This window comes from Moschus berezovskii, chromosome 3, assembly GCF_049115385.1.
Source record: "Moschus berezovskii isolate FMDL1 chromosome 3, NW_MosBer_1.0, whole genome shotgun sequence".
Lineage (NCBI taxonomy): Eukaryota > Metazoa > Chordata > Mammalia > Artiodactyla > Moschidae > Moschus > Moschus berezovskii.
In genome coordinates, this window is record NC_142462.1 from 105,169,280 (window position 1) to 105,181,906 (window position 12,627).

Genomic DNA, 12,627 nt, shown 5'->3' on the forward strand with positions numbered 1-12,627 from the left:
CGAAGAGAAGGAAGAGGGTAACACATTGATCAAAGTGTTGTGAGGGAAAATGGGGCACTTTCAGTTCTCCTCACTAAAGCAGCCTGAGATTGTCTGGAGAACTTGGCATCACCTCCAGAATCCCCTCTGTCCTTTCTTTCGCTTCTGTCCTTTCACTCTGAAGCTGCGTACTTAAGCAGGCACAGCTCGGCAGAGGTTGCCCCACTGCGTCTTAGTGATGAGACGAGGGAAAATGGAAGCCAATCCGAGCGAAATACCAGGGCTTGAGCCAGCTTAGACAAAAGCAGTTTAATTGACAGTATACAACTTTCCAAAATATATTTTTGTAAGAAAATGGCAATAAGTAATAATCTTTACAAACAAGTTTCTCAGTAAATTCCAGTGTACTTTAGACCCCTGTCCACTAAGACACAGCTCCCCCAGTCTCCTGAGCAAACTCTTTTAACATTCACTAATTTTTTAAAGAAGGCGTGGAACAAATAGTAATCCCCTCCTTTGACTCAGGGTAGGATTTTCACCAACCTGAGTTAATCAGCTGATGACAATGATGAAAGCCATTGCTTTATTGTCGCCCCCTCTGCCTTCCCATCTTGTTCCCTTTGATCCTTAGTCCTATATGTAGAATAAACTATTCAAAACTATTCTTGGTAGAACAAAATTGTTCATTTAAGTCTTAGATCTAAATAAGCCACAGACCAGTAAGGTTCCTGCTTTTGTCTTCATGCTCTCCCTACCCTTGCTGCAGACCTGTCCTTGGTATCACTCTCCTTAATTTGTTGGTTTCTTCCTGAGGCACAGAGCACTGGACAGTCTTCCAGTCCAGGTTTTAAACCTGTTTTCTCTCACTAAATATGTGAGTTTCGCCAGGTCACTATCTTTCTGGGCTTCAGACTCTTCTTCTGTTAAAAAAATAAAGATTGGACTGGGTTCTAAAACCCCTCTATGACTAGAGTCTCTTCCCAACCAGTGCATATTGACTACAACCCTTATTGTAACATGCTGGGGACTTTACGGGGAGGAGAGGAGGGCCATATTTAAATAAAAATGCCCAGTCTGCAAGACAAATACTTCATCATCAGCCTGTCTTGTATTTCATTTTTCATTAAAGAAAAAAGCTTGTTATTTCTAGTAAAATAGACATTTACATTCCTGTTTAGAGGGGGAAAAAAAAGCCTTCTCTCTTAACAAAGGTTTTTTCAAAGTATATTCACTCAAAGCAGTACAGGGTGGATTAACATGTGGCTGTTGTATTTACATTATCAAAAAATACGTATATATGTATCAGCTGGAATTGGTTTTTCAAAGTTTCTCCAGTATATTGTCAAAAAGATAAAAGTTCAAGAAGTGATTTAAATAAACTTTCTGCTAGCTTTCCTTATCAAGAAGGGAAAGAACAGTCTTGCATCTAGACTAAACCCGTATCTTGTCCTATGACGCAAAAGAATATTCTGTGCCCCCTTTATAAGCACGCTGCGTCTCTCCCCACTGACATTACAGTGTGCTTCCCCCTGAATTTCGTCCAATCATCAGATTCATGGTTTCTGGCCTTTTATGAAGTTGAGGGAAACCAGTGTGCCACCGAAATAAAAGAGTTTATAATCTCTCTGGCACAGATTGTTTCAAGTCAATGCTGAGTTCTCAGCTTTCTTCTCTCTTCTCAGCCCCAGAATCTGAATTAACCAGATAGCATCAGAGACCAGCAAAGATGTGGGAAGATGACCACTACAGATGCACGGCGATATGGTCTTTGACATAGGTGTCCAGTGGCAAGAGCAAGCCAGGGCAAGTTGCCCAGAAGTCTAGAACAATACAGTTCAGACGCACCCAAAGGAGCCTCTGAACCAGCCCAGAGCTTGTCAAGGCTGTCTCGGGACAGAGCCACAGTCATTCCTCTTGACCAAGCCTCATTTTTACTCTCTGGCCCTTGCCAATCACCTTCTCACTCCCCAAGAGGCCTGCGGGTTATGGCCTTTGATTGGTTTCCAGAATGTATTTGCTGTCTCTGTCTAAACCTGGCTGGTGAAATGAGACCCAGAATCAGCAAAGAAGTAATCCAGGCTGGCCTCTCCCACGGCGGCCATGATAGAAACACACTGGGTAGAAAGAACCAAATGCTGCGTAGGAAAAAAGCAAACAGATCTTTTCCCAGTGAGACAGCATTTTCCTCTGTTTCCCCTCAAACCGGTCTCCATCCTGCCAGCCTCCAAACAGGGAATAATCAGGGCAAATACTTCAGGATCTTTGTTACCTTAGCATCTTTCTAGCTTGTGGGAAACTCACTGGGGGCCCTACTTGAACCTCTGGCCTTCCTCTTCCCCTTGGTATCAAATGGCTAAAAACTAGGAAGAGGGAATTAGATGGCCAAAGAAAGACACAGATTGTCCCCCTAAGGGCCTCTCCTTAAAAAAAAAAATAACCTATTCCAAAGCAGAGAGCCTATTCTATTAGATCTATTGCAGCCTAGGCCAAGTGACTGTTTTCATTCTCCGAAGCATCTTCCTCGTAGGATATAGGGGCGTTATGCCCAGCAACAGAGAGACCGTGGGCAGAGTTCAAAATTCCACGCAGAATTCCCTCTCCTCAGAAGATCAGGTGAAACCTCGCTGTGCTCAGTCTTCAGGTGCCGTCTATGTAGCTGCTACCTGCTAAGCTCCCTCCAAACCCCTCCACTGGGCAATGGTTGGCACTGTGCTTCCCTGAGATGCCACCAGAACCTGCAGGAGCGCCGGGTGGCCAGCCCCACTGGGAATACCGAGGAGGGCACACGAAACGGCCTGGCTCCATGCCCGACAGTGAAAGGTGGCTGGGGTTCTGCGTGGGCTGGCTGCTCCACGCAGCTTGAGGTGCATCTCACCTCCAGGCTCTTCTCGCCTGTGCACGGAAGACTGGAACCTTCAAACATCTCAACGATGTGAGCTTTGGCCTTTGGCAGTAGAGGGCTGGATTAAAAGAGAAAACCCTCAGCAACTTGCAAAGCCCCTGAGTGTCCTATGAAATGGAAAGTAAAGCCTGTCCTTCCTGTTGTTTCAGTGGATTGTCTGTTCAGACACCTCTCTGCTGACCGGGCCTGCGGAAGCTCTGTCCTAAAGCTGCTCATTCACTCTGAACCTCATGGGGGATGACCGAGCTGGGATCTCCTCTCTATCGCATCAGCTGAGCAATGACAACGAAACAGGAAACACCTTGCCTTCAGTAGCTGCTGCGGATTTTAGTCCCCGTAGGAGTGGGAGCTCAGGCAGCACTTGGGGAGCCTTGGGGGTGAGTGGGGACCCATCCTGGAAAGAGGGGCTTCCCTTTCTCTCTTCATCTGTAGATGGCCAGTGGGCAGACGTGTTCACGGTGGGGGGGCGGGGGTCTTGTGTGCTCTGTCAGTCCCAATCTCATAAGCAGATGCCAGGAAACTAGACTCCAGAACAAGGGACAGGTCATGAATGACCTCTGTTAGACCCAGAGGCCCTGGAACAGATTGGTGGTGAAAAAACGAATGAAGGGAGGGAGGAGAACAAAGGACAGGAACACAGGCCGGCAGAGACAGGAGCAGGCCCCCACGGAGGCAGGATCTGGCCCCGCTCTGCCCTCCAGCCCATCCACTGATGGGCAGCTTCCGCCCCTGCCCAGGGTAGCTCTGGAGGGAGGGCACAGGTGATGCCAGCAGCATGGTGTGGTGGGAACGGGCACTGGACTGAATGAAGGATCTCTGTGTTCATTCCAACGTGTCACCCAGTGGCTGTGTGACCTTGACTTTACCCTCTTCAGGCCTCGGTCATCTTGTCTGTGAATGGAGGCTAGTAGATGGTCTCGAAAAGTTCCTTCTATGGCTCTTTCCTATTCTCCCAGCAACACTGCGCTCAGGCACTAGTGGGTTATTCTACAAGAGGATTCTACACAGAATGTGATTTGTTCAGCTTGAAAAGGGAAAAATTAAGGCCTGTGGGGACTGGGAGGAGGGGACACTCCGAGTCTGCTCTCCTTCCCCAGTCTTTCCCTCTAAGGGGAAGGATCTTCCTCCTCCCCTTACAAATGGCACTTGAGGTGGTTGGGCTGGAGCTCTGCACCATCGGAGATCACCGGCAGCCCCGATTAGAGGTGTGTGTCTTCCTCTTCAGGGTCATCTTTGGTCAGGTTGTCCAGAGGCACGATCCAGCTGTCCCCCAGCTCCCCATTGAGGTTCGCCACCTTCTTCTCCTGCATCTCTGATGAGGTCTCCATCACTTCCAGTGTCGGATTGTCATGGTAACCATTCTCCACGGTCTGTAGCTCCTCTGTTAGTCGTTGCTAGAGTGAGAGAGGTGACCCAGGAAAAAAGGGTAGTTTCTGAGAGTTGTCAGCCTTGCTCTAGCCTTAATATTGGCACTTGTACCCCTATAATTCAGGAACCCCTATTTAGCTCATGTGAACAACAGGTGGTCCTGGAGGCCATCCTGACTGCTGGCCTGCCTCAGGGCAAGTCTGAGATGAGAACCTGCCCAGTATCCCTAGATTTCCCAGCTCAGCCCCTGGTGGCAAATCTGTGACGTCAGCAGAGACGGACTTTGTTCTCCCATCTCCTCTCCTCCACTCCTTCCCCATCAAACCTTCCTCTCAAGGTCCCTCCTCACCACTTCTCTGAACGGGGGAGAACTCTAAGAAAATGACTTTCATCAGGCCGAGTGGCTAGGACTTCCCTAAGGCTGAACATGATGCGTACAGAAACTTTTGCCCTCCCGCTGCAGGTGGAAACCATCCGGAGATATCTTTCTCTCCCTCTTTACCCAGGATACAACCTGGGTGGCAGAGGACTGTCCCTGGCAATCATGCGACCCCATGGACTGTAGCCCACCAGGCTCCTCTGTCCATGGGAGTCTCCAGGCAAGAATACTGGAGTGGGTTGCCATTTCCTTCTCCAGGGGATCTTCCCGACCCAGGGATCGAACCCAGGTCTCCCTCATTGCAGGCAGACGCTTTAACCTCTGAGCCACCAGGGAAGCCTTAAACAAATATAGTGACCCAGAAATGCCGTTTCAGTTGGGGTGTGAGGAAACTAAGCAGGGGGATTTCTTTTAAAGCTCTCCACAGTGTGCAGCCAGGGTTGAGAACCCTGAATCTGGGTGGAACTGTTACAAGGGAATCCTAGTAAGGTAAATGAAAAATCTTTTGGTTCGACGGGTATGCCTCAGCCCATTTATAGCAGTGGATCCTCAGAGCAACTCTTCACGGTGGATATTCCCACTATGCAGATGAGAAACCTGAACTTCAGAGATTATGACTTGCTCAAGGTCACCCAGTTAATCAGAGGCAGAGCTAGGGTTTAACCCAGGTCTTCTTTGACTCCAAAACCCATGCCGCCTCTTTAATTCTCCAGGCAAATTTCCATTTCCTATAAGGGATGATGACCTCTGCCTTCAGAAAGGGCCCACGGCTTTTCTCTAATAGGGGAATAACAGGGTGAAAGTCATCCAGTGAACTGGACTGCTTGGTCCTCACCTGGTCCTTCCTATGGGAGAGGCGCTGGTGGCAGCAGCCATAGAGGGCCGCCACCAGCAGCAAGAAGGATGCCATGCAGACAATAGTGATGATCAGGGGCATGCTGAACCGGTCCTCCATCTCTTCTGGTGGTCCTTGACCCTCAAACTGCATGTCTCTGACTCCCACCTGGCCAGGAAAGAGAAAGTGGCACAGCGGAAAATGGGTTCCGGGTCTCTCTCTCTCAGAACTCCCATTCACTTATGAGCTCTTCCACTTGGGGTTTGGGGGGCCTGTTCCACCGCCCTGCTGTCCCCTTTCATCCTCCCATCTAGATGCTTGCAAACCAGAGGTTCCTCAGCAATGAGAAACAGTGGAACCGGGGAACCTCAGGCTTCTGAGGGACAGGCTCCTGACCGTCTGTCCCAGCATGTGGGGCCGTCCACTTACGTCTTCTAGCTTGTCCCAGTCGTCTTTCAGCAATTTATAGATGTCCGTGGGATGGAGCTTTGCTGAGGGGGAGAGGGAGAGATGCCGCTTCAACGGTCTAGCTCAGAGAGACATGGCAGGGACAGAGGACTTCTTGTTCCTCCGTCTCCTGAGCGGTGTGTCTCTCATGCAGGTGACTGAGAGTTGACAACTGACCCATCCTTGTGGCTCCTGTCACCCCCCTGCCCCATTCCCACCCCAGAGAGGCCTCCCTGCCCTTGCCCTCAACTCACTGATGATAGTAATGTGTTTGATGTCCACTTCCTGGGCATGTGAACCAGGAGCCATCTCTATATAGCACTCATCTTGAGTTTTGTTGAAGGACGGTTTTACTGCTTGGCACAACACCTCGACCAGTCTGTGATTCGAAGCGACTGTATTCTGTTGTGGGGAGACCACAGGTAATTCCTCGGGGATCACGACAGCAGCCTAGGCTTGCGGGGCCACCCTTGCAAGCTCAGGTCAGAACAATGCTGTTGCCAGCTGTGAACCAACTGCCTGGACTGGTGGGTCACATGCTCTCCTCCCGGGCCAGCCCCTGCCTTCTCTGGTTCAGGGGGACATCTCCTCCCTTGTCCCATCGTCCCGTTTATCTCATCTTGGTTGAACAGTGCCACTCCCCCGAGTGCCCCTCTCTCTCAGAGCTCTTTAAGCATCATGACCTGCTGCCCGTCATCATTTCTCTCCCCTGGAAGGACCTGCGGAGGCACTGCCAGCGCAAAGATGCCAATGAACCTGCATTCAGCCCCGATGTTGAGTTCAGAGACATCAGGAGGGGAAGTGCCCGGCTCTCAGCTCAAGGTCATCCATCCCAAAGTTGAAACACATGCCTGTTCCCTCGGCTAAGACTGAAAACATAAATAGGCTGACAAGAGAAGGGTAAGGCCATCACTGCACAGGGGGACTTGGGAGTGTCTGGAAGACGAACAAGGACATCTTCGAGGGGCTTCCTCTATATTTCTAAGCAGAAAAAGCATGGCTGATGTGGCTTTAGGGCTGAGGGTGAGGAAGCAAAGTGTGGGTAGCTTTTACCCAGTCATCCAGAGGCACCCCAAACTGGTGTTTCTCTGACCAGACTTTGGAATAAGGACACCAAGATGAAGAAAAGGACTCTTGCTATGGCTTGTCCCACAAACCATCCCTTGGGTTTTCTGCCTGGAATCTCCTTAGGTCTACTAACTCCCCAGCCCTGCTACCAGGTAAAGATGCGGGGCTTTCCTCTTCCCATTTATGGCAAAGGAAAAGAAGGCTTACCACCAAACACACCCCTGCCAAGTTTCCGCCAAAAAGAGAGCTAGAGGAAAGGCTGGGCAAGTGTCAGTGTGGTTCTCACCTTGTCCAACAAGCCCAATCCCAGGAAAACCCTGCTCTGTTTGAAAACTCCAGCTTTTCTATAGTTCACTTGGAAAACTCCAGCAAAATGGACACCCGAAAGAAAACAACCGCAGAAAATAGGTAGCATTAAAATATCGTAAACCCAAGTTTTCCATGCTGCTTGCTTTCACTTTCTGGTTCCTAGGGAGTGTTTGCAAAATAGCCACTGATCAGGAGAGGGCGGCAGTGAGCCATCCATCACCAGCACTCACTCAGGCCTCAGCTACTGAGTAAGCACTGCGGCAGATATCCCCAGACTAAAGCTCTTAATCCTAGGGAGACTGGCAGTCTGAAGGCAGTGGACAACTCGGCTACACTCTCTCTTTCATGCAAACGCACTCACACACGTGCTGACACCATCTCCCTCAAACAGTACACACACACACACACACACCATCCTGAGTGCAATAACAGCTTTTGGCAACAGCTCCCCTAGGTTACAGGCAGGCCGTCAGATAATACATGGAGCAGGAAATATAAAACCGCAGACTCAGAACAACGAAAGTTAGGCAGACTAAGCCTCTTTATTTCAATTGAGGCCTCTGAAGCCCAAAGAGATGGGCTTAACAGTCACATCCTGAACTAGAACCAGGGCTTGGGTCAGACTCTCAGAAGTGAAAGCTCAGGAGACCTGGTATTTCTGGCCCTGTAGCAGCCCTGTGGGCGGAGCTTCCTTTAGAGAAGCTGGTTCTGACCCTCCGTAAGAGTGGAAGGACCAAAAACAAGGGCAGGAAATTAACACATCTCTCAGCTCCTTTCTACAAGGAACACTCCATTCCCTTCCACTTTCAGTGATCCTGGAGCTAAACCGCCTTTCCAGGATGCAGGTCAGGGTGAAGCTCAGACGAGCAAGGTACTCACACAGCTGTTGGCTCCCGAGATGTTCAGGGAGAGTTTGCTCTCATTCAGCTTTTCAGGAGGATGGCACTGGATCTGAAAGAAGCCACTGGGATTAAGGGCCAGACTAAACTTGGTAAGATCTCATCTTTGAATCCTCCCTCCCCCCCTGGAGAAGGAAATGGCAACCCACTCCAGTATCCTTGCCTGGAGAATCCCAGGGACAGAGGAGCCTGGCTACAGTCCACGGGTTCGCAAACAGTCGGACATGACTGAGCGACTTCACTTTCTTTCTTTCCTTCCCTTAGGTGCTTCCCTGGTGGCTCAGAATCTGCCTGCAATGCAGGAGACCAGGGTTTGACCCCTGGGTCGGGAAGACTCCCCTGGAGGAGGGAATGAAAACCCACTCTAGTACTCTTGCCTGGAGAATCCCAGGGACAGAGGAGCCTGGCTGGCTACAGTCCATGGGGTTGCAAAGAGTTGGACACAACTGAAGCGACTGACACACACACACTGTTAGGTGGGTGACACCAGGCAAGTAGCTCAGGGCCAAGCTGGGAGCTGGCCAGCTGGGTTCTGAGAGCCAGGTATGTTACTGGTTATCCTGCTGTATAAGGCCGAGTCCAGCAAAGCCAGAGACAGTGGGTGAATGATACTGGCTCCTCACACCCCCTCCAGGGGCTCTGGGAAGGGAAGGGTAGAGATGCTCTTCCTGGAGTCCCTTTCTCTCCGAGTCTGGGCTCTCTTACCTGCCCTATATTTGTTGGAATTACTGAGGTGGAAGAACGGGTGCTGGAGCTTTGGGGGGTGTTTGACGTCAACTGAGGGCTAGAGATGGTGGATCTCCTGACAAGAGATGTGGTTCCCGGTCCCAGTGAAGAGCCTGCAGGTTGCTGAACTCCAGCGGTGACAGTGACAGCTGGCGTCTCACTGGGGGTGTGTTGAGTTCCTTTGACAGTGACCTGTGGTTCTGTAAATGGGAAAACAGACCTCATGAGGAAAGCTGAGTGGTTTAAACAGAAAAAAGACAGTCTTTCCTGTTCTTAGTTTTCCGAGGTTCTTTAGTCTTGCCCCACCCCACTTTGGCTTTACAGACCACAAGCAAAAGGAGGCAAGCTATGAGAAAGAGGAGGGAGATGGGTGAAGCCAGTTCCCGTAGCCTATTACAGGATGAGCAGATTGGAGGAGCCAGTGTAGGAACCGAGAGAAGTAGCAGCAGCAGTGACAATGCCAGCAGCAAATGTCAACTGAGTAACTGCTTCATGTCAGGGTCCTAAGCGCATCACAGGCACTTTCCTCTTCAGGCCTCACAGTGACTTAGGAAAGCACCATAATTACCCCTTTCATAAACAAGGAAATGGAGGCTCAGAGGAGCCTGATGAACTCCGCACTAACAAGTGGCAGGGCAGGGGCTGGAATCCAGGTTTATCCAACTCAGGGCCCTTGCTCTTACGCAGGACATCACCGTGCTGCTGGGGTGTGGTTCTCTAGTAACTTCACCACGTACCCACATGACATGGCAGCAGGAGAGGCTGGGGGGTGGGACGGGGGGGCGGTCCCTCGAAATGCGAATGCTCAGATTCACACCAAGAAATTCTGTTTCACTAGATCTGAAGTGGGCCGTGAAATGAATTTACTGGACTAAGACTAGCACTTAAGAAAAAGGAAAACGCTCCACTGGGCAGTTCAAAACCTCGAGCTCTCATCACAACACACAGCTCTGCTGGCCGCTGCTCACCGGTGGATGGGAAACAGGCTGAGCGAAGGTGGTACACATTTACGATCTTTAACCCACAGCACGAATCTCCACCTTCTAGGTGAACAATGCTACAGAACATAGACATCTGAAAGTTTCTTTCTGCTTCAAAAAGGCAAGGCAATACTTACTCGGTGTGGTCACCTGGGCTATGAAGGTGGGACTCGTCATCCTGCCTAAACTTGTAGTTACAGTCATTTTGTTCGATCCCTCAGGGGAGCTCCCAGTGGGCTCTGAAGCCCCAGGGGCCAAAGTCACAGGCCCGCTGCTAGGCTGCCGAGCGCTTGCGAGGTTGGTCGAGGAAGACAGAGTAGGAGAGATGCCTGCGGTGACATTCGGACCTGGAGACGTGGAGGTTATCTGCCTGCCTTCCTTAGTGGTCACGCTCTCTGTGGTCGCACTGTGGGTAGTTGGGATTCTGGATGTGGGTGAATCATTAATTGCATTCTGGCTGCTCGTGCTTTCAGGTTTTGTTGAGACGATGGTTGAGGCGGTTGTAGGATCTTTAGTAGTTATAGGAAAGGTGTTACTGGCTGCGGCAATTGTGCTTTGCTGGGCTGAGGTTGATACCACACTCATGACAGACGTTTCAGACGTGCGTACGCCAGTCAGCACTGTAATCACAGGGGATGTCACAGTGGATGTTACAATGGATGATGCCGGGGCTGTATTTTGTTTGACTGAGGTTAATTTCAAATTCTGAGGATTGGCAGTTGACGTTTCCTTGGTTGTCGTTTCTGCGGCATTTCCTATGGACAAAGACAACACAATCAACTAGGGTATTAGCTGGAAGTCTTTCTCCGTTGCTCCAGCTCTTCCCCAGGATCCAGAGGCCTTGCTCTCATCCCTGCCATCTTTGCTAGAGTCCGGGCCCTTGATGTGCCCAGATTTCTCTGGGGTTCAAGAAGCCTCTAAGAGGGAGGCTGAGGAGAAAGCAGAGGAAGTCAAGAGAAATTCTGCTCCAGAGAAGGACTCAGCACTTAGTCCCACTGCCGGTGGGAGCCTGCAGTGAATTCTCTGCCCTCCCCATCCAGCCCCAGGCACGTACCGTTCAAGGTTTCCACACCCCAGCACAGAACCCTCATCATCCCTGTCTCCTTCTCCCAGACCCAGGAGCTTACAGAAAACACAACAGACTCACACACATCCAAGTGCCCTGTTCTAAACATGGCATGAGGGACCTCTGTTCCTCTGGAAAAATCTATCTAGAAGGAGAAACTGGAAAAGTGAAATTATACAAATTGCTACTGAAGGACAGCTGTGAGACACCCCAAGGGTTCTCTGTGTCTAGCATGGGAGCTCAACCTTATCAAGGGGTCAGGATTGAGCATATTAAAAAGCAGAGACATTACTTTGCCAACAAACGTCCATATAGTCAAAGCTATGGTTTTCCCAGTATGTATGGATGTGAGAGTTGGACCATAAAGAAGGCTGAGTGCCAAAGAATTGATGCTTTTGAACCATGGTGTTATAGAAGACTCTTGAGAGTCCCGTGGACTGCAAGGAGATCAAACCAGTCCATCCTAAAGGAAATCAGTCCTGAATATTCATTGGAAGGACTGCTGTTGAAGCTAAAACTCCAAAACTTTGGCCATCTGATGTGAAGAACTGACTCACTGGAAAAGACCCTGATGCTGGGAAAGATTGAGGGCAGGAGGAGAAGGGGACAACAGAGGATGAGATGGCTAGATGGCATCACTGACTCAATGGACGTGAGTTTGAGCAAGCTCCGGGAGATGGTGAAGGACAGGGAAGTCTGGCGTGCTGCGGTCCATGGGGTCACAGAGTCAGACACGACTGAGTGACTGAACAACAACAGGGGTTGGGTGAGGGGACAGTTGCCTGACAGGTTCCGGCGCTGGGATTACAATGGAAAGTAAGACACAGATGCTGACTTGTGCGGCCCTAAAGTTCTAGGACCCACAACAGATTTCCCAATCTGGGGATCCGACACAGGGACTGAGAACCCCCAGGGAATCTGACTGTGGAGGCCAGCAGTATTTGATTACAGAACTTGCACAGGACTGGGGAAACAGGCTTTGGAGGGCACAAACAAAACCTTGTGTGCACCAGGACCCAGGAAAAAGGAGCAGTGACCTCACCGGAGACTGAGCCAGACTTGCCCCTGAGTGTCCAGGAGTCACTGGCAGAGGCGTGGGTTGGCAGTCACCCGCCGTGGGGTCGGGGGCACTGAATACAACAGTCCTGGCTTAAGTCCTTCTTAAGGAGGTCGTCATTACCACCATTATCCCTACCATAGTTTGGCCTCAGGCCAAACAGGGAGGGAACAGAGCCCCTCACATCAACAGAAAATTGGATTAAAGATTTACTGAGCATGGCCCCGCCCATCAGAGCAAGACCCAGATTCCCCCACAATCAGTCCCTCCCATCAGGAAGCTTCCACAAGCCTCTTATCCTTATCCATCAGATGGCAGACAGAATGGAAACCACAATTACAGAAAACTAACCAAACTGATCACATGGACCACAGACTTGTCTTAACTCAATGAAACTATGAGCCATGCCGTGTAGGGCCACCCAAGAGAGACGGGTCATGGTGGAGAGTTCTGACAAAATATGGTCTACTGGAGAAGGGAATGGCAAACCACCTCAATATTCTTGCCTTGAGAACCCCATGCATAGTATGAAAAGGCAAAAAGATATGACACTGAAAGATGAACTCTCCAGGTCGGTATGTGCCCAATATGCTACTGAAGAAGAGTGGAGAA

At 50.3% G+C, this 12,627-nt stretch overlaps 1 protein-coding gene across 1 annotated transcript in view; it reads right to left on the bottom strand.

The window, feature by feature from the left end:
• Nucleotides 1-273: 273 nt before the first annotated feature.
• The window catches only part of PODXL (podocalyxin like), a 50,895-nt gene continuing 38,541 nt past the window's right edge, over nt 274-12,627 (bottom strand). Inside the window, exons 3-10 of the mRNA XM_088831868.1 lie at nt 10,512-10,647; nt 10,030-10,472; nt 8,892-9,112; nt 8,167-8,238; nt 6,165-6,312; nt 5,893-5,954; nt 5,464-5,631; nt 274-4,275 (exon numbers count right to left, since the gene is read on the bottom strand). Coding sequence (XP_088687994.1) covers nt 4,081-4,275; nt 5,464-5,631; nt 5,893-5,954; nt 6,165-6,312; nt 8,167-8,238; nt 8,892-9,112; nt 10,030-10,472; nt 10,512-10,647 — 1,445 coding nt within the window. The 3' untranslated portion in view covers nt 274-4,080. The remainder of the gene's footprint in view (nt 4,276-5,463; nt 5,632-5,892; nt 5,955-6,164; nt 6,313-8,166; nt 8,239-8,891; nt 9,113-10,029; nt 10,473-10,511; nt 10,648-12,627) is intronic.